This window comes from Ictalurus punctatus, chromosome 10 (genome assembly GCF_001660625.3).
Source record: "Ictalurus punctatus breed USDA103 chromosome 10, Coco_2.0, whole genome shotgun sequence".
Lineage (NCBI taxonomy): Eukaryota > Metazoa > Chordata > Actinopteri > Siluriformes > Ictaluridae > Ictalurus > Ictalurus punctatus.
This window is the reverse complement of record NC_030425.2, coordinates 18,227,686-18,251,473: the sequence shown is the minus strand read 5'-3', so window position 1 is coordinate 18,251,473 and position 23,788 is coordinate 18,227,686. Positions and strand designations below refer to the sequence as shown.

The 23,788-nt window shown below is 36.8% G+C and overlaps 1 protein-coding gene across 2 annotated transcripts in view; it reads right to left on the bottom strand.

The window, feature by feature from the left end:
- Nucleotides 1–5,486: 5,486 nt before the first annotated feature.
- The window catches only part of psmd1 (proteasome 26S subunit, non-ATPase 1), a 50,049-nt gene continuing 31,747 nt past the window's right edge, over nucleotides 5,487–23,788 (bottom strand). For both annotated transcript variants that reach the window (XM_017478297.3, XM_017478296.3), the window contains exons 17-25: nucleotides 18,126–18,240; nucleotides 17,153–17,269; nucleotides 15,294–15,396; nucleotides 12,032–12,201; nucleotides 9,546–9,638; nucleotides 8,941–9,033; nucleotides 8,337–8,510; nucleotides 5,738–5,899; nucleotides 5,487–5,643 (exon numbers count right to left, since the gene is read on the bottom strand). In XM_017478297.3, coding sequence (XP_017333786.1) covers nucleotides 5,753–5,899; nucleotides 8,337–8,510; nucleotides 8,941–9,033; nucleotides 9,546–9,638; nucleotides 12,032–12,201; nucleotides 15,294–15,396; nucleotides 17,153–17,269; nucleotides 18,126–18,240 — 1,012 coding nt within the window. In that variant the 3' untranslated portion in view covers nucleotides 5,487–5,643; nucleotides 5,738–5,752. The remainder of the gene's footprint in view (nucleotides 5,644–5,737; nucleotides 5,900–8,336; nucleotides 8,511–8,940; nucleotides 9,034–9,545; nucleotides 9,639–12,031; nucleotides 12,202–15,293; nucleotides 15,397–17,152; nucleotides 17,270–18,125; nucleotides 18,241–23,788) is intronic.

Genomic DNA, 23,788 nt, shown 5'->3' with positions numbered 1-23,788 from the left:
TATTTGATATGAATTAGTTATAAATAATTTTTATTGTTTTTTTTTTGTTTTTTGTGTGTGTGTGTGTGTGTGTGTGTGTGTGTGTGTGTGAAAATATTAGCTCCAGAATGTGAGGAATTTGTGTCATAAATAAAAATGTCTTATTTGATATTATTAATTTCAAGACTTACCCACCCACAGTTCACTTTGGCATGTTGTGCTCTGGTTGTGTTTATTTCACTTGAAACTGTTAGTCAGATAGCTTTTAGGCGTTGAACTCTGTCTGTGACTCAAACTCTCTCAAACTCCAGTTTTCCACCAAGGTGGAATTAACACTCACTAATCTGGCTGCTCGCAATGACCTGGAAAACCATCGTGAGACATTAAAGTTCAAAATGGACTATTAAATTGTGTGCCAGTCATTTTTAATCTGAATCCCTGTGGAAACAGATCTCACACACCTGCAAAAACACAGAGTCGACACTGAGCAATGCCTTTCAACACGCCTGAGCCTTTACATAAACTCTTTCACAACTCGCACTCAGGCCTTGGACTCAAATATTAATACCATGATACCATCAAGAGCTACGTGGTTATCAAAATAATCAGCTAAAACACAACTCGGGTTCAAGAAATGTTTTCATCAGGGTGGTCTAAAATATTAATGAGCACAAATGTGAATGCTGGGGCTCTAAATACAAATGCTGAGATGCAGGCTGGAGAAAGAAATAGAAGAGGCAAAGTGAAGGGTTTTTTTTTTTTAGTAGATAGATCCAATTAGGATCTTCTTGATGAAGCACACACAGTAAAATAAATTTGTAGATCGTTGCCGATTTCACAAGTTTTGTAATCAACCTAAATAAATTCCAATTTGCAGTTATATAAGTGTCAGGTCTGAGGATTTTTTAAAGTATAGATTTAGCCAATAAGGCTGAGTGATGCAACAAAAATATCATATCATGATTCTCAAAGACTTCTATGATACACAATATACAGGTTTGCTAGGAAACTGCCAGCAATACATAACTGCTCATTTTTTCTACAAAAAAATGTATTTATTTACATTTTTAATATTAAAACACTGAAAAGTAGGGAAAATAATCTGTAAAAAGTTCTCACATTTGACAATTTTAAATATTGCATATACAAATTTAACACCACATCAGCTGCTTCTAGTCAGTTTGTGATTAGAATAAAAAGGACGAGGACATTAAGAACATTCGAATGATTTACATAGTAAATAAGACTTTGAGTCTATATTTTGTGTAACAAGGTTATATGTTCAAGGTAACCTCATCAGTCAATATCACAATATCATGAAATTAAATAAAGAGAAGGGAATGAGAGAACTAGTTAGGAAATTTGTATGATGTAAACATGATATATATCTTGTTAAGAGATGTCAGAGGAAAGTGGCCAGATTGGTTTGCCAGGAAGTCTACAGTAACTCAATCACTCTTTACAACCGTGGTGAGCAGAAAAGCATCTGAGAATGTATAACGCATCAAACATTGAGGAGGATGAGCTACAACAGCAGAAGACCACATCAGGTTCCACTCCTGTCAGCCAAGAACAGGAATCTGAGGCTATCATGCACACAGACTCACTCAAACTGGACAGTTGAAGATTAGAAAATAAAATCACCAAATCATCTTTTTCCAGTCTTTATCTGTCTGTCGCTGTGTGCATTCTGAGATGCATTTCTACAAGAAAGGTGATTATATGAGTTGATATTTCCTTCTTGGCAGCTTGAACCAAACTCTCTTATCAACAAGGCATTTCCACCCATAGAACTGTTGCTCACTTGATGTATTTTTGTTTTCGCACCACACTGTGTAAACTCTAGAGACTGTTGTATGTGAAAATCTCAGGAGCGCAGCAGTTTCTGAAACACATAAAACCCCAGCCTATCTGGTACCAACAACCATGCTACATTCACAGAGTCACAGAGATCACACGTTTCCTTTATTCTGAAGTTTGTTGTGAACATTAACTGATGCTCTTGACCTGTATCTGCATGATTTTATGCATTGCACTGCTGCCAAATGATTGGCTGATTAGATAACTGCATGAATGTGCAGGTGTTCCTGGTAAAAAGAGTTTCAACAGGGTTTGAATGTTAAATAAAATATATTTTCATAACCTATAATGGACGACCCATGGAAAAGGCTGTTGCAAGCACGATGTTAAATGGATTTACACAGTAATGCAAAACTGACCATTTTTGAAGTGTTTTAATGATTAGATTTGAAGCTAATGTGGAGTTGTAAGTTATAGTAAGTGCTGTAGATTTTTATAAATGCTTTTTCATTGAATTATTTCACTGAAAAATATGAAGAGGCTGTTGTGAACGTTTTTTCACATACACTTTACATACAGATTTGTAAATCTCAGACAGCATTGTGCAATAGTATAAACATCAGACACCAAACCACTCCTTATTTTGAATCTTCCAGCATCTCAGTTCATGGAATCATCTCAAAGACGTTCAGTCACTTGTCATCAGTTCTGAGATCAGAAACAATAACACACTTTCAGTGATGTAATAAAACTCAAAAGGACCAAAGATGGCAATGAGCCTTTTGTCCACTTGGACCCCAGCGAGTGTTTTACCACACACACACACACACACACACACATACCTGTGTGTCTCTCTCCCGTGGCGTTCCAGTCTGCTGCAGCTCTACTGAGAAATGGGTGATGACAGAAGCTGAAGAAGGAAAATCTCAACGTTAGCGCTAGAGCTGTGTTGGTCAGAAAGCTGAGCAGGACGTCACCGTGCCGTCTGTACGACATTTACAACGCGGTGATTGAATCCTTTAAACTCAGAGCGAACCTTTTCAGTCTAAACAGATTGACGAATTTGGCTGAAGATTGTGGATTAATTGCACTGCAGCGCTGCTGAATTCTGGATTGTGATTGGTCAAAAGGTGTTTTATTATTATTATTATTATCATTATTATTATTATTATTATTTTTACAAAAGCAGCTCTGACAGTACTGCAGCTGCAAATCATAGGTTTCCATTAATGCACTAGTTCTAATATGTTATCTCTATGGTAACAGCTCATTCACAGGAATTTGTGTGTTGAACATTCCACGTAAATTTAAAACAAGCATTGATATGGTGAACTTGTGGGTAAGGAGACGTTTATGGAAGTGTCGAGCTGCGTTTTGTCTTATTCACTATAGAGAAAGAGAGAGAGAAAAAGACAGGCTGCTGAGGGAACAACTGTTCATAACTGCTATAGCACAAGTGAGAACGGGAACTTGTTTCACAGACATTCCACAACATTACATATACTGTAACTACAAATGGATAAAAATTGTTGTCAAACTTCTGTGTTATAAGAGGAAGTAAACACATAGACACATGGTGTTATAGGAAAATTAGAAAACGCAGGAAATTATAGAAAGCGTTCTGTTACTGACAGTAACTCTGCTTCATCACACCTCCATTAAATGTGTTTACTGTGCTTTAGTTATTACCGGTCATATAAAGGTATTTAATGATAATGACTCTTTATTGGTCACATATACATTACAGCACAGTGAAATTCTTTTCTTTGCATAGCCCAGCATGTCAGGAAACTGGGGTCAGAACACAGGGTGAGCCATGATACAGCGCCCCTGGAGCAGAGACGGTTAAGGGTTATATAAATGTATTTATATAAATGTATTTGTATAATTATTTATTTACACAATATAAGTGTTTATATATTTCTATAAAGCTGCTTTGAGACAATGACCATTGTAAAAAGCGCTATACAAACAAAATTGAATCGAATTGAATAAGGAGGTAACATAATGAAACAACAAAAGACTTAAAGTGCTGATTAAAAACATTTGACATTTTAATAAACATTTCCATGGTTAAATAATATGCGACATTTTTAATGAACAGATCTTGGATCATTGGAGCTTTCGGAAGAATTTGGAAAGAATATGAAGTTGAGCAGTTTTACGATGTTACGCTTTAATAGCTGGAAATGCTTTAAATGTCAGAACAGTTCCTCAGAGTTCCAACACAAGGAAGTCGTAAAGATTCAAAGAGGAAGCAAGGTTTTTGTTTTTAATACAGTTCTTTTTCCACAGTGGACGTGTCGATGCGTCTCACCACGACTGTAAAGACGGCCGGGAAATCACGGCTTCACTCAAAAATCTTCCATTTATGGGAAAAAATTAGGAGTGTGTTAAAGTGTGTGTGCAATGTCTTACAGTAAAACAACATCAGTTTAACTCCCAACTTTAAATACAATCTGGATCATATAAAAACCATGTGAACTTTTTTGTTCCATCATCCCATGTCTGATCTGAAGCTCACCTTCCACACGTGGTTTGGTTTTATTTCTCAGTGTTAAACAGTTTTGAATGGATCAGCTGGAAAGATAAAGAGAAATTCCTGTGATGATAAATGTCTGAGCTAATGTCACTGTTTTTTAAATTACACAATAGCTTCTCACTTTCAAAGAGGTGGATTTTAGGATTAAATGTCAGAACTGAAGCGGCATGGACAGAAATATTCAGTCAGGGAAACGGCTAGAATATAACACCACATCCTGATTTTAAAACATTTTAGCTAATAAGGTTAGCTACCCGATTTATAATAATAATAATAATAATAATAATAATAATAATAATGTGATGTTTATTGGGTACTATAAACAGCAAGTCTAGTAACGTCAGGTCCCAAATTCACAACAGCGATTGACACTGACAGAATGCTTAATTTGCTAAATGTTTGCTTAAATAAACATTAAATTAAATAAAACAAAATGTATAATTTTGGTGTTATTTATAATAACTCCTGCTTTCTTCTGGGTATGTAGTGTTTATTATTCAGATCCTTCAGTTTGTAGATCTTTGGCTTTATAAACTTTATTCTTTTTCAATTTCTTTCTTTACTTCCGTTCCCTCTTTCTTTTCCACTTGCTTTCTGTCTTGCACTTTTTCTATTTCACTCTTTTCTTTCTTTGTTCCTCCATTCTCCTTTCCACTTTATTTCTTTCCTGCTCTTTCTTTTCCACTTTTCTTTATTTCCCCCTCCCACACTTTTCCTCTTTCTTTCTCATTTCCAATTTCTTTTGCCTTCTTGCTTCCTTTTCCTTTTTTCCCCCACTCTTTTCTTTCTTCAGTATTCTTTAATTTCTATTCTCATTTCTGCTTTCTTTCTTTCTTTTATCCACTTTCTTTTGCTTTCATTCTTTTTCTTGTTCCTAATCTTTCCTTTCCTTGAAACATGAACCGGTTTTCTTGTTTCTTATAACCTTTAGGAAGAGCAACTCCACATAACTTAATCTGTTATTGTTCGCATAAAAAACTATTTTAAAAAAACATTGAAATGAATCGAACTGCCAACTTGTAAATCATAATTAATTCTCAGATAAAAGCCTCAAAATCACTCGTTACCGCTTAAAATTTCCAGGTTGTAAAATTCATCCACTGAGAAAAGAGTTGCTTCAGCAGGCGAGGTTTTGGATGTGTGGAGAAGAAAAAAAGACACAAGATCAGCATCTCAGTTCTTTTTATTGTAATAACAGAAAATAACAAAAAACACTCGCCGTGTGACAGTGAGACCAGGAGGAGTGAGGAACACATAAAATAATGAGATCATGTAGAAAGGACATGAAGAGGTGCATGCTGGGATATGAATGGCATCTGCACCTGTGAGAGAAGGAGAAAAGAGTTACAGCTCTTTAAAGGTATTATTTAAACTGGAATTAAAATGGTTCCTGGTGTAAACTCAGGTTCTGCGTACCGACACAGATGATGTTCACTCGTCTATGTACTCGAATGGCTCCGGGGGCTCAGGCTCCTGTTCCTCCTCTTCTATTTTAGGCCCATGGGCGGAGACTGGCTCCACAAGCTCCTCCTCCTCCTCACTGGTGTCCTTCAGGATGATAATACCACCTGTATGGAGCTGAAGAGGAGAGAGTTTAATTAGACTGGCTGTTCTCATTGAGAGAGAAAGAGAGAGAGACCAAAAAAAAGAAAGACAGAGCAAGAGAGAGTAAGGTTGGTACAGATGCTTCATAATGAAATTACAGGACTTTCACAGACTTTTCAAGCAATTTTTTTGAGGACTATACAAAAGATGACATTCAAACATTGTTTTTTCTTATTAAATTCCCCCAACCAACCAACCAACCAACCAATAAATAAATAAATAACCTTTTTTTATATGGCAACTTCCAGACTAAATTGTCATTGCATCTTCAGTATAATGTCAATACACTCCAGGTGAGTGACAGGAGCACTGTTGCCAACAACTTTCAACAGAAAGTCACTAAACGCCACTGGATGATGCCATGTGCTAATTAGCCTATTTGTTACGTCATCGTGTTGTATTTGCATTTTGCCTAGTGTCAACTCTTTACATCTGTTCGCTTCTCTCCTACTCTGTGTTCACATACTGTAATTTTTTCTTAAAATATAGCCAAATTCCCAATAAAGTTGTTTACATTTACATATTTTTCTGTTTATGTTTTCAGACAGGCTGATTGGCATGTCCAAACTGTCCGTAGTGTATGAATGGGTCTGTGAATGTGTTCGAGACTGTGGCCTGCGATGGACTGGCACACTATCCAGGGTGTACCCCGCCTTGTACCCAATGCTCCCTGGGATAGGCTCCAAGTTCCCCATGACCCTGAAGGATAAGCGATATAGAAGATGGATGGATGGATGGATGGATATTGTCAGACAACGGAACAAGTATTAAATAGTGTCTGACTATAGTGACACTTCTACAGAAAGTAGCTAAGTCTTGTCCAAAACGGCGCTAGATTTGTTGCTAGGTACTTTCTTTGAAAAAAAAAAAATCGCTAAAGGAGTCTGAAAAGTGGACTGGAGCTGTATTCATGTTCTATCAAAAATAAACACTTTAAAGTTATTTAACGATTTCGTATTTATTGACTTTTTACAATCCAAGCACTTTTAAGCACCACTAGATAAAAAAAATGTATTTTTTGAAAGTTCTAGAGAGAGAGACAGAGAGAGAGAGAAAGAGAGAGAGGCAGAGAGAAATAGAGAAAGAAAAGACATCTATCCCCACTTTGCGTCCTTCTCTCTCTCTGTGTGTGTTATGATGAAATACTCGGGTTCAAAAGATGCCGGAGTTCCATTAAACATTTTAACCTGATGACTGTCTAATGTATAACAACGATAAAAGCATCCAACATCATGCTTGACCCATCAGATCTGTTTGATTTAAACATTCCAGACCCATGTCAGATAAAAAAAAAAAGCTGTTTAAAACATCAGTCAGTGATTTTTATTAAACTGTAATATTCGGTTAATTTCTCATCATCTCATCTCATGACCAGAAAAACAATCAGGACCAGGAGGTAGCGCTACTCAGCAGTCAGGTCAGAAAAGCTCTGCCTCCTGCATTAGCATTCAGGTGTTTTGACATCGCCTGTGTGTGAGCTCTAATTGTGTGAACCTTTAACTGTTTTATTAAGGAACACGTGATGTGATGTGAGCTACATCAGTGCGGAAAATAAAGAAAAGTCTTAAGATGCTGGATTTACAGCTTTACTGTCAGGCTGCCTTCACAGTTGGGTTTTCTCAGCTGTAAGTGCACGTAAATGTTATACAAAATCACTGTGATGTGAAGCACTTTTTAATTTTTTTTTTTTATAAACCTCCTGATCAATCAGGTTGCAGCTCAGGGAACAGGTGAGGAAAAACATACATGCTGGTGAAAATCTTGTTAGTGAGACAATATGAGGACTTTTACAACAAAACTAAAAATATCTCTGCTGATATTCCAATTAAAAATAAGTGTGTGTATGTTTCCCCCTGGTACTAGATGTGGCATCCCACAAAAAAAAGAAAGCACCTGTGATCTGACAACATATTTAAACTTTCAAAATAAAATTTCAAAAATATTTGGTGTATGGGGGAAGAAAAAAGAAGAAGAAGGAAATAAATAAATAAATAAATAAACAAACAAAAACAAACAGCACTAGCCTGACTGTTCTGCTCAACATTTCCACTCCCACCTGCCATCAGGAGGAGCTCGGAGCATTGCTGAGTCATGGACACTACAGGAAGGTGAAGTGCTGAATGTTTTTGTTCATATAAACATTATAAAAAAAGAAAAGAAAAGAAAAAAGCCTTGCAATACAAAAATGGAGTGAGTCCAACAGGCTAAATCTCAGCAGTGTTTATTTGGAGACATTATTGCGGTGTCGTTGTACTCTTCTCAAATTCTGGGCTGCGTCGATCTCATTATATACGGTGGAAAACGATCAAATATTTACAGCAGGCTCATGTCCAAGGCTTTATGGGCCAGTTATGTTAAGGGTCAGTTATGTTTTGGTGAAAATGGCTGTGTGTTTGTGTGTGTGACTCACTGGTTTAAACGGCTGATAGCGACAGTTCTCAGGCATGGTTAGCACTCGGAGCTGCGCCGGCATCACTCTCGCTGGATTCTCTAACATCTGGAAATTGGGCTCCTGCTCCTTCTTCTTCTCCTTCTCTTTCTCCTTCTCCTCCTCTTTCTTGTCTTTTTCAGCCTCCTGTGTCTCCTGCAGTGAACACACCACCAAAACACTGCACATCAATAATCTCTAAAACCACTTCTACATCACAATCGCATTATCTTCCTGCTAGCGATTTTTTTGTTTGTTGCAGATTAACTTTGAACTCACTGTAGTACACTTGTACACTTCTGTACAAATATTTTTAAATATAATGAATACACAAAATATTTATCTTTTATTTATTTTTAATTATCTTTAAAATATTTTACATATTTAAAAATGTAATGATTTTGAAAGATATTTATGTGTGTGTACATGAGACTTTTATACACACACTTGAAAAAGAATCATAACCAGTTTTAAAGCAACATGTTATGATTTGATTTCTGTATGTAGTGTAGTGTTTCCCTCAACATGCTCGCTCAGATAAGCTATGACTAGCATGAGAGAGACTAAACACACTGAATAAACCCACCACTTCCATCTTCTCCTCCTCCTTCTCCTTCTTCTCTTTCTCTTTCTCCTTCTTCTTGGCTTTAGCAGTGATGGACAGAACAGCAGTGGAAACCTGGAGCAAAGAATTCATTTACAACTCAATCAGGATATAAATTAGTTCAGAAAAATAAATCGGACAAATGCTGCCATGAAACGTCACAATCATCGAGTCATTTCCTTACAGTAAAATAATGAAGTTACTGTTAACAAACCGAATTTGAAAATATAAGACTTTATTTTTTTGTAACAACACATCCCCAAGTGTTTTAATCCTCTTATACCACAGCAATATCAATGAATTTTAAATCTGTCTTTGTGAATGAGCTGTTACTATAGAAATGATAAATATATTAGAAGAATTTGCGAGTAATTATAATAATGATTAAATAATGATATAATGATTTGAATCAAATAATGATTTGTAGCTGTACTCTTGTCAGAGCTGCTGTTCTAGAAAATTAAGCTACACCTTCTGACCAATCATAATCCAGAAATCAATAGCAATATGAATAGTGTAAATAGTGAAATGCTTCCTAAGAGAAAGACCAGATTTCCCTTGTCTTCTGATCTGGAGGATTGTCTCACCTTCTCCTTCTCTTTTTCCTTGGGAACTTCCAGAGCTGGAGGATAAGCGAAGGTCGAAGGTTTACAGTTGGACCGGTACTGCACTTTCGGCATCTAAGGGGAGAAAAAACAACCAGCATGCTGAGGAGAAATAATTAAAAATGACAGAATAAGACCACACTGTTCGAATGGCTCTTGACCAATTTATACAAAAATAACAATTGTGAATTCTGTCTAATATTCCAGGTAGGAAACCATGTGAATGAAAGATGGCAACAAATGATTTTCTGCTTTTCAAATCTGCATTTTGACATTTTCATAATTGCAACTCAGATTTAAAGAAACATTTCTACAGTGTAATGATGAAAGAAAAAAAAAGTCTGTAAACTAAAGACTGAGACTGTTGGGGGTGTGATATAGTTGTTCACACTCTTTTATTATGGAACATGTGACTGCTCAGAATTAAATCACATTTAAACTTCTGTTCAAAAGTAATTATCATACGCCTGTCAGCAATTAAATGATTCTGACTAACCCTGAAAAATAAAGATCAGCTGTTTCTGTAGGATTTTCATCCGACTGCTAACTTAAAAATAAAGTAAATGGCTGTAACAATGCCAATTTAACAAACAAAGTGCTTTTGGCTTCATTGTGTGAAAAAGCAGGAGCCAGATTTCTGTTGTCATTATGCCACTTCATACACTATTGCACTTTATTTACAGCCTCACGGGATGACTGGAGGTGCTCAGAGTAAATGAACTGAGGTGGAGGCAGGGTCTGGTCTAAAAATGACTTTATAGCTTATCGTAGAAGGATGGAAACAAGAGAATGGGTGACAAAGGTAACATCCGTCACATCAGAACATTTAGAAAAGGTTTGGGTGATTAATTTGTCTGAAATCAAAGTGGACGAGACAACACTGAGAGTCTGGCACGGCATTTTAAATCATTTAGATTCTTCCTGCTTAAGAACTTTCAGGAGCTTACAAACTAGGTGTGTGCCAAAACAGATAACTGCCTGACCTCATCACTTCTTACAGTAGTCAGTACAGTCACTCTGGATGTGCACTTTTGTCATTTCAACAGCTTGAGGATTCTCAGGAAAGAGAGATTTTGTTCTTACAGCAATGCTGTATAACTTGTATTGTGTTTTCCCCTATGACAAAATCTGCAGCAAGTGTTTGGCTAATATTAAATTGACAGAAAATTAAAAAATTACTTTAACAATAGAGGCTGATTTTGAATAATTAAAGACCTGGTAAATCCATGTTTTTTTTTTTTTTTTTTTTTTTTTTAAGAAGACAGTCCATCCACAAATCACTTGTCTAAGGTAGAAACTGGACTGTGCTTATTTACAGGGTTTTATGGTAAACAGGAACAAAAGCTGCCTGTTTTACAGACACAGGAAATGTTTAAATATACACCTTTTCTTCCTATTCTAGGAGGATGATGTTACATACAGCATTAAATAATGTACTGCAAACTATTATCTATATAAACAGACACTGCTATGAGCTTTACCACGCTGTTTGAAAGCATCTGTGCTGACTGGAACAGGAGAATAATGAGTGTATTAAATCACTTTCTAATTTTCATTACCATTACAATTATTTGTAAAGTGTTAGATTTGACACTTCATTGTCTTTTTCTCTTTTGGCTGAAAAACTTCCTTTTGTTGAGAATTTTCAGCTGAAATTTTCACTTACCTTCCTAATAAATACATGCAACTGATTTTGGTGAGACAGGTTTGTAATGGGAGCTAAGTGGAACATGCACTGATAGATTTTATCTCATGTTAATAAACATAAAACCTTTACAGTGTCAGCCGAGTCAGTGCATCATTCAAGTTTGAAAATAAAGCCAAGATGAGAAAAATGCTACTAATGTGATATGGAGTGAAGGGGATGGCACTTCCACAGACTTGTCTGCTGTTTTTACTGGTGGAAAAACGAAGACCACTCTTTTGGTGTTTTTTAAGACATAGTCCAAATACATTGCTGTGATGTTGTGGAGTTCATGCACACAGTGCATGAAAGTTGGCAGGTCTGCAATTAGAGCTTTATTTCTTCAGCAATTCAAAATCCTCTGAAATGTCAGTTTTACTTTGGGAACCTTTTAGGAGGTGTTCTCACCAATCAGTCCATTTATCTAATCCAGATCAGGTTGAAATTATTAATTTTGTTTCATTTGGTGTTCAAACCATTGTTAATTTGGTTTTACATTGTACTTAATTAAACAAACAGTAAGAACAAAACACTGACTGACGGATATGTGGGAGGGATGCAGGGCTAAAAACATCTTTGTAAAACTCATTCATTGGTCAGTAATATAGAGGCCAGAAAAAAAAGAAACCCTTTGGAAAGTGTGTGTAGAAATCACAAAAATCATCTGAGCACAGAGAACACAGAAGATGGAGCTGGTGTTTAAATACAATTCCTGATTTTTAACATAAACACTGAAACATCGGTGTTTAGCGAGGACAGTTTAGCGAGGACACGACCCCGTTACCTTCAGGTCCTTATTGAGACCAATGATGGCGGTAGGTGTGAAGGACAGAGACAGGAAGTGAGACAGAGGAAACCAGAACCAGAACTGAGTGAACACCAGCAGACCCACGATGGAGGGCATGTGTGTGTGTCCGGTCCTCGACTGCAAGGAGATAGTCATGTTCCGTCCACCTACAGACACAGAGAGAGGAACTGGTTTAAAGAAACAATTCATTAATCTGATCTACCCTAAAATACCTGAGATTTAAAAAGGATCAGAGTATTGCTTCATGTATTCTTAAAATTGTTTTAAAAATAAATAAATAAATAAATAAATAAATAAATAAATAAATAAATAAATGGGGCTCAAGGTTTGATGGGAGATTCCATCATCTTGTGGCAACCTTCTTCGAAAGATAAACCTAGAAGGGTTCCTCGGGAGGAAAAACAACATTTCAGTGTACACGGTTAGAAATTGTTTAATCCTTAAAGGCCCTATGTTGAACCTTAAAAGACTGTACTCTATCCAAAAGGGTTTCCAAGTAGAAATCGTTTAGGCAGCTAAAACCAATCCTTGAATTTATCCAAGGTTTTTTTTTTTATCCAACTAACGATGAAAGAACCATAGCAACAGTAATTTGCAGTTTGAACTGCACTACCACCCAGTTCATACACACAATGTTATGGGAACAAACTCATTAAAAATGATGGGTTCTTCAAGCAAGGTTTTTTTTTTTTGATTGCTGGATCTATCTTTTTGCACAGCCTTTTCTAGAAGGTAATCCCTCTATTGGAGGGTTCTAAATACAGCCTTTAAGGGTTTTCCCAGAGGGACAAAAGACCCCTTTGGTGTACAATATAAAAATCTTTAGAACCGTTAAAGGCTTTATGCAGAACCCAAACCATTTTAGGAGGCTAAGAACACTTAATTATCTAATGAACCCTTGAAGAACTTTTGAAGACCTCAAGTACCAAGACAGTTTAGCAAGATCATGAGCATTAATTAGGAGTTTTCAGTAGAACAATAGAATGGTGATCTCAGGGTCAGTGAAATTTCTGTGGCTTCCTGTCCAGATACTGATACTGAATTTATCCGCTAATGAGGGATGTTGTACAGATCAAGGTTAGAGCTACGGAAAGGAGAGATAGAATAATAGTCCTCCCTCGAGAGGGAAATGGATATTGAAAAGGGAGTAAGGGAAGGAAAGAGGTGTGGATCTGTTCATTATTCTGTGAACAAAAGAGAAAAATCACACAACATGCAATCTATACAAAAACTTTCAATTTGTCTCAAATCAAAGTGGAGGAGACAATAGTGAGAGTTTGACAGGGGGTTTTAAATCATTTAAATGTTTCCTGTTTTTGGGATCTTGTAAGCCAAGGGTGTGCTGATAACATGTCAGAGTTTAAGCGTAGCCTTTAATTAGAACTATATTGTAAGTAAATGCAACCAGAGTTCAGCTTTCTAATTAAATAGCACTGTAACCATTCAGATCCCAGTACGGAACGTCACCATGAACAATCAGAGTGCGGTTTTCGGGGGGTGGGGTCACCACTGTAACCAATCAGAACACATTTTTTAAAAGCAAAATGTCACCATACAATTTTCTGAACAAAACATCACTGTAACCCATCAGAGCAGTTTTCTGAACATCACTGTAACCAAACAGATATTGCTTGGTTGTGAATTGTGTAGTATGCATTTGATTAAGATAAAAAAAAAATTAAACAAAACATTAGTCATTTGTTGTTCGTAAGGACTGAGCATTGTTGTCACTTGCACATACAGTGCCCTCCACTAATACTGATACCTTGGATTGTAATTTCGGAGACTTTCTGACGGATTTTTTTGGCCACTCAAACCATCCTCTTCACAGTGTGTTGAGACAATATAGACACACGTCCAATTCCAGGTTGATTCATAACATTTCCAGTTGACTAACTTATTAATTTTTTTTTTTAGAATATCAATGGGAATATAAGTCAAATATATTTCTCATATGAATTCAAAGGGGCACCAATAATTGTTGCACACCTATATTTAACATTTTTTTTGGGATAAACCTGTGTTGTGTTTGCAATTGTTTGATATCCATGAGAGCAGAGTATTTTTCGTGAATTTTTTTTTAAACAAAAGATCAAAAGGTTAAACGATAAAGACAAATTTTCACAGCTTTCTTTACTCATATTTACCAAGGGTGCCAATATTAGTGGAGGGCACCTGAACCTGACCCTAACAAAGTTGTACACTTTTTTTTTTTAAATGCCAAAAAGCTGCCAACATAGGCTCCCTTCTTCTAAAGCAGTGGTGTCCAATCTTATCTGGAAAGCGCCAGTGTGGGTGCAGGTTTTCATTCTAGCCAAGCAGAAGCCACACCTGAGTCTATTGAAAGCCAAGATTATCTGATTAAACAGGAGGAATCAGGTGAGGCTCCTGCTTGATTGGAAAGAAAATCTTCACCCACACAGGCCCTTTATGAATAAGACTGGAAACCCCTGTTGTAATTCAAACAATGGAAAAGTTATAAAATATTTGAAAGTTACTGCATTCTGCACATCTGATTATCAACACATCAATTTCACACAAAATTCCAGAGCTCCAAATGTGAAGATTCCAAGTCTATTTACTGAAGCGTTTGCTTCTCCGGACCAATATTATTTCAAATAAGTAGTGACAGATTATGAGAAGTGCCAGATCTCCTGAGAAGGCTTTGTTACCCCAGAGTCCAGAACCAGAGCCAGGATATTTGACAGCTGAACGCACAGCAGCGTCGAGGCGCGCCGGAGAGGTTTTAGCAAACAGAAAATTCCTCATTAATGAGAGCAGAACGCTGCTGCAGGAGGAGAGATCGTTAAACAGCGTGTGACATTAAACATGATTACCAAGAAGCAACCCAAACACACACTGTGAAACACTCAAGTATTCATGAGTGTGAAGGTCAACACACTACGGATTTACGGGATGTGATCCAGTTAATCCGATAAACGACTTTGTTAGAAAAAAAAACGTGCATCTCTTTATTATAAAATAATACACAAACATCATTTTGAGTGAAATAAGTGTCAGATTGCTAATGAGACTGCAGTTCAGTAGTATCCATGTTAGGGCTATTTCACAATATTTCACTCTTTTGTTTTTAATCATTACAAGTTGACTTAAAAACAAAAGGCAGAACTGTAATAGTGTCAACATTAGAACAGGCAATTTTGTATGAAGAAGAAAAAAAAAAAAAAAAGGGGGAGAGAAAAAAAAAAAATAAATAAAATAAAGGTGCCGTACTGACCTGCATCCAAAATGCCCTGAGCCAGAATGGCTCCAAATTTGGCCATGACATCATCATGCTTATCGTTGATCACCTTCGCATACAGCTGCCTGAACTGATTAACCTACAAACAGAAAATACTCATCAATACTCAGTAATCAAACCACAAAGCATACATTCCTCTGTCCTGACAATGTGGGAAACCTTAAAGCTACAGCTTTCACTCTGATTTTTACGAAGTGTTGACACTGGAGACTCCTCCCATAAATGTTAAATAAACATCTCCTTACAGAACGTTTCACCATAATAAATGACTTTTTAATCTTTTTATGTTGAGTGTCTGCCTTAAAAGTCCCTGTGAATGAGCTGTTACTACAGAAACGATAATGTATTAGAACGAGTGCATTAATATAAAACTGACTTGCAGCTGCACTACTCTCAGCGCCGTTATAGAAAATTAAGCAATACTTTCTGACCAATCAGAATACAGATTTGATCATCAGTGATGTATAAGTAAGGGATAATTCATGGCTAGGTGTGCATTACACGATTTTAATGCATGACATGGAGGCAAAGAACCACCTGACACGAAGCGGAGGGTGGTTGCCGCCGCAGAGTATCCCACTTATAAGTGGGATAATCCACAGCCGTGCATTATCCCACTTATACCATGGTCATTTAACACACAAGATAAAGCTGTCATTGATGTGCAAAATTTGATTGAAATGATAAAAATTACTTAATTTTTCTTTAGTTTGTCTATAAGTGTTGTTAGATCTAGAATTTTGTCCACTCTAAATCATACACAGAGACAAAGTAGTGCGATAAGATTGTATTTATTTGAATGAATTTTAATAAATAGTTATTAGAGAGAGAGATTGCGTGTGTGAATTGTGTGTGTGTGAATTACCTGCGTCTGTGCCGCATCTCTATTAATAATGAAACTGAGTTTAACTGTATGTTACTATGGTTACAGTTGTTTATAGGCAGCGCATTAATTTAGAATGAATAACTGACTGGAACTACCTGTGCCCTATACAGTTTGAACACACACCTTCTAGCCAATCAAAATCGAGTATTCACACAGGCCATGGCATAATAACCAAATATATTTCAATGGTGGTGTAAGCTCCATTGAATTTTTGGCCACATCCTCTACATGAGACTTGACTTTCATTATTGACCAATGTCTATACAGAAAATAAAATCGCATTACCCTGTCGGAAACTTGAGCAAAATGTGAAAAATTTTCTCACAGATCACAGCCGCATTATCTGCTTTTATTGTGTAAAACACATTTTTTAACACTCCACAAGAGCCGCAAATCAAATTTTAATGTCACTATAAACATTTTAATACAGCTGTAACCTGTAACAATTGTAGCATGTTAATTGTGCTGTAAAATGTCTAGAAAATTGGTCCAAAAATACATAAATAAATAAATAAATTATAAAAAGGCAACTAAAGTGTAGAAATATACTAATAAATTAATTGTTTATAGTTGTTTATAATGAATATGCATGGATTAGACCTGGATGCAATACATGTAATATATTTAGCAGTGTTGATTCTGGAAATAATTTCTCCTTTCATTTTGTCCACAGACCTTCCAGAAATAAAACCTCTTCTATAAAGAGTTCAAAGCATAGAACCAACCAGCAACGAGAAGACTCGCACCCTCCTGAAAGGTTTTTCAAAGTGTGAAAAATGGGGGGGCACACGAAGATGCAAGACTGTGCACTTTTACAAGGGAAAGAACTAGTGTTCCCATAATGCATTGTGAATAATGTCACAATCACTTTTACTGTGTTTTGAGCAATGCTGTATTTAGTTGTGACAGACTTCTGCCTGTTTTCAGACTTATAATGCTACATGTTTACCTTGGGGCAGGTGACTTCACTTTGCTGGATCATGATGAGGGCCGAGGCGATGAGAGCTCCCTGTCTCACGTAGTTGACAGGGTCGTTGGTCATGGGCTCCAGCAGGTTTATTGCTTCCTGTACACAGACACACGGCATGAAAGAAAATAAGATCAATTTTATTTATCCTGAAGGAAATTTTGGTGCCAGTTTGCTCTAAAAAACACAACAATTAATAGATTTGGCAGATTTTATATAAAGCTGCTATACAAATAATGCTTTTATTACTACTACTAATACTACTATTATTATTAAACTAATAAATGAAAAATAATTTTATGCCTACTACTGGACCATGCATATAATAATTGGGCAGTGAGGTGTTGTTTGTGCATTCTTGGTAGATTGTTTTCTTCTGTTAAAAGTTTGGAACTTTGGAAGCTCCAATGTAACCAATAATGCAAATGACAGACCTTTTCACTTTAAAAATAAATAAATAAATAAATTTTTCTCCCCAGTTTAATCTTGGCCAATTCCCAGCCAGAAGCCAGCTCTCCCAATCACATGACAGCAAGGCTGGAGGCTAACATGTGCTTCCTCCAAGACATGTGAAGCCAGTCAAACACTTCCTTTCATACTCCTGCTCATGCTGCATCTCAGGGCAGCGTAACAAACTTGGAAGAAAGTGCTATCCGCTCTCTACCACATTGGAAGCCCACGATTGGCTAGCATCACTGTGATTGATAGGGGAGAAAGAGTACGCCCCTCCCACACAGAGGGCACAGAAAGTTATTCACAATTATTTGTCATTCATGGAGAGTAATGCTTTTAATAAAGGATTTTATTTATGATAGACATTCTCTGTCATACATGTTATTTATGATAGACATTCTTAATATAATTTAAGGATAAAACTACCACATGTTCTCAACCAGAGAAAAAAGGAAAGCGTCTCAGAGCTACAAAATTTTGGATGCTGAACAAATGGATTCACCTTGTATCCGGTGCCAGCGCAACAGATCCCCAGAGCCATTGCTGCTCCACAGCGGACATGTGGGTTGTAACTCTCAGACAGGAGGGACACCACGCTGGGACACTGCTCTGGAGTCCTACACACACACACACACACACACACACTTATAACTTTCCATTTAATAAAACAAGTGCAACAATTAAATACATTTAGTAATGAATAAGGACTTTGGATCATGAATGTTGTGAATGTCTAACATGTCCTATGTGTAGTATTCTTAAATTAAAAACAGAAAAAAAAGGTTGTTCATTTCGTTTGGAAAACAACTGATGATCCAATAATGGAGGTGGTTTTTTGCTTTTATTATTAATACATGATTAACTATCTAGCTAGCATCAATTTGCTAATTTAGAAAAATGTAAATGTTACTGTGACGAGGAAGAGGAAGAGAAGGGAGGGGCCAGGCTGTGAGGATGCACAGAGAGGGAGAGACGCGCGCACACACACACACGCTTTGTTTGGGTTATTTTTTACATTTATTATTAAACTTTATGTTCAGCCAGTTCCTGCCTCCTCCTGCCCATCGGTTAAGTTTGTTACAGTTACCCAACCAGTCCCCCAAATGTGCACCAAGCAACAGCCCACCAAAAAAAAAAAAAAAAAAAAAAAAAAAAAAAAAAAAAAAAAAAAAAAAAAAAAAAGGTTCAGCGTTATAGCTACTCGTAGTGCTACTCAGCTCCTCTTTTTTCAATGAAACCACAGTCCTTTCTTCTCGCTTTTTATTGCCTCATCAAGCCAAGATTCAAGAATTCACAGGTTAAAGTTCACACTGACAAAATCAGTGCAAAGTGAAAGTAGCAGCTACCCGAAACAAAATGGTATTTCAGGTCCCGTGCCCTTTCCCCTTCAGTGAAATGGCTTTTCTGCTGCTCAAGTGAAAAACATAGTTTTCAGGTGCATCTTATTTCCCCAAACCAACGAGTCAAAGCTAATAAAGGCAAAAGTGAAAACCAAAATACCGTAAAGAACCCAGCATTTTAGAGACCCACACTGTCACAAATATACCAAGGAATGTGTAAAGAAGATAGTGACTGATTCTGCTGTTTTAAAAATAGCAAATTAATAAAGAATTTAGAATTAACTGGACACAACTAAACCACCACCAGTGTCGAGTAAATCCCAGAGTTCCGCTTCCTCATTACATTTTCCTGGCTATCGTCGAAGCGGCCATTTGAAGTAAGAAAAGAGCCTCTTCACAGGTATACCTTTTACCAACTCTCCTAAGTCAAGACAGATGTTTCAAGAAAGCTTCTTTAAACAGTTTACACAAGGTGATTACAGTTCCACCGGCCCTCCCTGCACTGCGATGAGGATTAACATAATGGAGCACAATCTATTAAGAGCTCACACTTTACCGAAGGACTGAGGTGCCAGGAACTTAGTAACACACATCTTACTGAAGGCTAAAAGAAAAAAAAAAAAAAAAAAATCACACTTGGCTGGCTCTAATACTCCTACACTGTGGTACAGTTCATTAATGTGCTGGCCCGGATTGAAAGGGTGTGGCATCTGAGCAACTTTTTCATTAATGTCATCCATAAAAAACTAAAGACACCAAAACAGGAAGTCTGAGTTGTAGAATGTCTCCTTCCATGGAAGTTAAATTCTCACCTCTTTCACATAGTAGCGATAAACATCACAGCCGTTCCGCTCTGTAAACATGACCGCATTGCGTTTGCTTTTCTTGTCTCCATTCGTTGCTAAAACTAAACCAAAAAGCTTTGTTTTTGCACTTACTTCACACACCCCTCTTCTCATCCACACCACAAAGCTCATCCACACCACATCGCAAAAACGTCACATTAATACAGACGCCCTGCAGAGGACAAAGGGGTTCAGTGAAAGTCGAGGAAAATTCTTGTGCGTTTAAACACCAAGCAGAGGCTCCGATTTTTGACAATCAATTTGATGAATTGATTTGACAATGCAGAGAAACCACAACACGCTCGCTGCCAGCTCTGCGCAATAAACACACACACAGACCGGTCCACTGAGCATGGAGAACTCTTAAAGAAAATCGCTTTGCTAATTAAGACTTATGATGCAATTTATATTCAAACCAAAGCCTGTTGTGATTAATGAAATGCGGCTTGGCGACTTAAAAAGTCGCCTTAAAAATGACCTCACACTTCAAAAGAGTGAACTAACAATGCTCTACACACGACACACACAGTGTAGAAATCGGTGAGATCATGTAAAATACAGTAAATATTCATTTCACAAATCAGTTTAAGATCAAGACGAATAAATAGAGCGAGTGCTGTTAAGTTCACCGAAGCAGAAGTTTGGAGATGGAACAGGCGCGAATGTTTAAAACTCTAAAATCTGTCTTCACATGCAGAGAACACGACTGTATTAGTGCCGTCTCCAAAACACAGGCGGAGAAACGAGCCAAGTCGGAGGCACAGTCGCATGCTTCATTCCATAAATCTCCCAAATCTGAAACAAATCGAATTGCACTAAGTTTCCTGCACTAACTCTTAACAGATGCTCAATGTGTGTTGGGAAAATGTCTTTAAAATGTAAAAATGACAAGTCATTACAAATTATATCAATGTGCAGTTGAATTCTGGACTGGGATTGGTCAGAAGGTGTTGAATAATTTCAGTAGTGTACTACTGTCAGTAGTGCAGCTGCAAAGCACAGGTTTATATTAATGGGACTGTTCTAAGACATTATCATTTCTATAGTAACAGCTCATTCACAGGGACTTATGGTGCATTCACACATGCAGTGATTTTATCACGTCAAGTCGCCAGTTGCTGTAATACAGTGGGGGAAATAAGTATTGGACACGTCAACATTTTTTTCAGTAAATATATTTCCAATGAGGCTATTCACATGAAATTTTCACCAGACATCAGTTTTAACTCAAGAAATCCGCACATATAAAGAATTCACAACATTAAAGTCCATAAATAAAGTTATGTGTAATAAAGAGGAATGACACAGGAAAAAAGTATTGACACGCTAACTGAAATGTAATTAATACTTAAGACTTTGTTTGTAATGACAGCTTCAAGATGCAGTATTCAGGTGTGATTTTGGCCTATTCTTCTGAACATACTGTCTTGAAATGTTCAATTGAATTCAAGTCAGTTGATTGACTTATACTGACGTGAAAATTTCATGTGAACAGCCTCATTGGAAATATATTTACTGGGGGGGAAAAAAAAAAAAAAAAAAAAAAGTCGACGTATCCAATGCTTATTTCCCCACTATATGAAGTTGGCAGTAGGCGTTCCTACTACTGGTTGCCATAGTAACACGGGTGGCACAACTAGCTATCCACTTTTGACGACAAACCGGCTTTCTTGCTGCTAAAATTAAACATTCTGGAGGGAGAGTGATCTTATCTAAAATTCACCAGTGTATATATGCATCATATCCTACGAGATGGCGAAGAGCACACTGCTTCTCCTTCATTGCAGACATCAATCTGCAAAAGCAGGAGATTTATATAGCTTATGGTGCGTTTAAAGCAAACTAATAATAATGAAAATACACTCACTTTTTGTTCCAAACTTTTTGTCACCACCAGGATGACATTCCCGATAGGTTTGATGGTGACCAGGAGCCGGACCGCAGTGGCTGCGGCCTCGGTTTTATCTTCGCCCTAGATAGGAGCTACACTGGGATTTTGCTTGATTGCAACAAAAAGTGAGTGTGTTTCATTATTATTTCTTTTACTATTATTATTTTTGCTTTAAACCTGCTAAGATCCTAAGCTAAGCCAATTGGCTACTGCCGTAATGGCGCTGCTTCTGCTAGCGAACACGGGTGGATATGGATCACTTGCGCGCTACTATCTTCACTCCCACGGGTAGTTGCACCAAGTGTACAAAAAATTGTTGATATAGTGAAGTTTTATAATAATAATAAACTTTATTTTATAAAGCGCCTTTAAAAGCAGCTTCTCAAAGCACAGTACACAAAATAAGAAGTACACAGAAAAAAAAAACATATGAAAGTTTATAAGAACAACGTTAATTATAATAATAATTATAGAATAATAAAAAAGACATCAGCAGTCAAATGTAAGTTTAAAAAAAAAAGTGTCTTGAGTAGAGCTTTAAAAATGCCAAAAAGTCGGCGCTTCCCTGCGCTCAGGAGGAAGACAGTTCCAAACTGAAAGAGCATAGACAGAAAAAGCCCCGTCACCCATAGATTTTAGGCGAGTTTGTCGAACAGTTAACAAATTGCACTGTGAGGAGCATAATCTGTGATTTGGGGTGTAAGGGATTAATAAACCAGATAAGTAATGCGGAGCCAAGCCATGTAGTGCCTTGTATGTCAACATCATGAATGTATGTCAACATCTTAAAATCGACACGGAACCTGACCGTGAGCCAGTGTAAGGACTCCAAAACAGGAGTAATATGTTCACATTTCCTGGTTCCCGTCAGGATCCTGGCAGCAGAGTTTAACATACTGCAATTTGTTAATTGTGGATTTAGAAACTTAAAGTTTTCTTTAAGGAAACTGTCATTTAACATTTATGGAAGGAGTCTACAGCATCAGGGATTTGTATCAGTTAGAGGTAAAGCTGTAATTAAGTTTTTTCTGATATCTCTAGGACAAGAGAGTTTACCCTTTGTGGTTTCTCATTAATATTACAAACTGGCAAGAAACCACAGTGTAAACTCTGTCCTGGGGGGGGGGTTGCAAGGTTATTTGCCCATAACTGTAATACTTTTAAAATACACGGTGTCCAAAAGTCTTCATACATAGGGGAAATCAACACTTTTTAGAAAAATGTCTTCTAATACCTAGTTTATATTATTAAATACTTTTTTCAGATAGCCTTTAAGAATGCCTTTAACAAAAGAAGAACGTATTGAAATCATTCTCAGGCTGGATCAGTAAACTGGCGCAAGGTTGTGATGAACTTTAACAGGAAACATGGCATCACACACGACACTGTTGCCAAACTTATTAACAAATTCAAAAAGACTGGAAGTGTTGTAGACCAACTGAGAAATGGACGTCCACGGGCATCCACTGACGATGGCACAACTGATGTGGTGCTGATAGACATAGTACCCTATGTATGGAGACTTTTGGGACACACAGTAGTCCACCTTTACATCATTATTCAACAATTAATGCTACCTCAGATTCTGAACTAGGTTGGTACAAACAGAGGATACTAAATCAAATCGAATAAGATTGAGTGGTATTGTTAAATATCAAATTGCTCTCTTAGGAAATGAAACTGTATCATGTGGAAGTCTGAGGTTTACACCACCTATATATATATATATATATATATATATATATATATATATATATATATATATATATATATATATATATATATATATATATATATATAAAAAAAACACACAAAACTGAACATTTACTGTACTTTATGGTATTCTTCTATTCAGAGAGTCCAAGTTCAGTACTATTACATCTAAAAGTACATTTTTAAGGATGAAGAGAGAGAGAGTGTTTACTTTCATTTCCTTCAGCAGGACGTTTACACAGCGAGATTTAACTTGTCCAAAGAGCAGAAAAGGATGAAACTCAAGTATAAACTCTCTTGTGGGGCATCATCACCACTTCCAGGTCTTCTGCTTAATTTGGACTCGAACAGCTGAATCATGTTACTCTGCAAACAG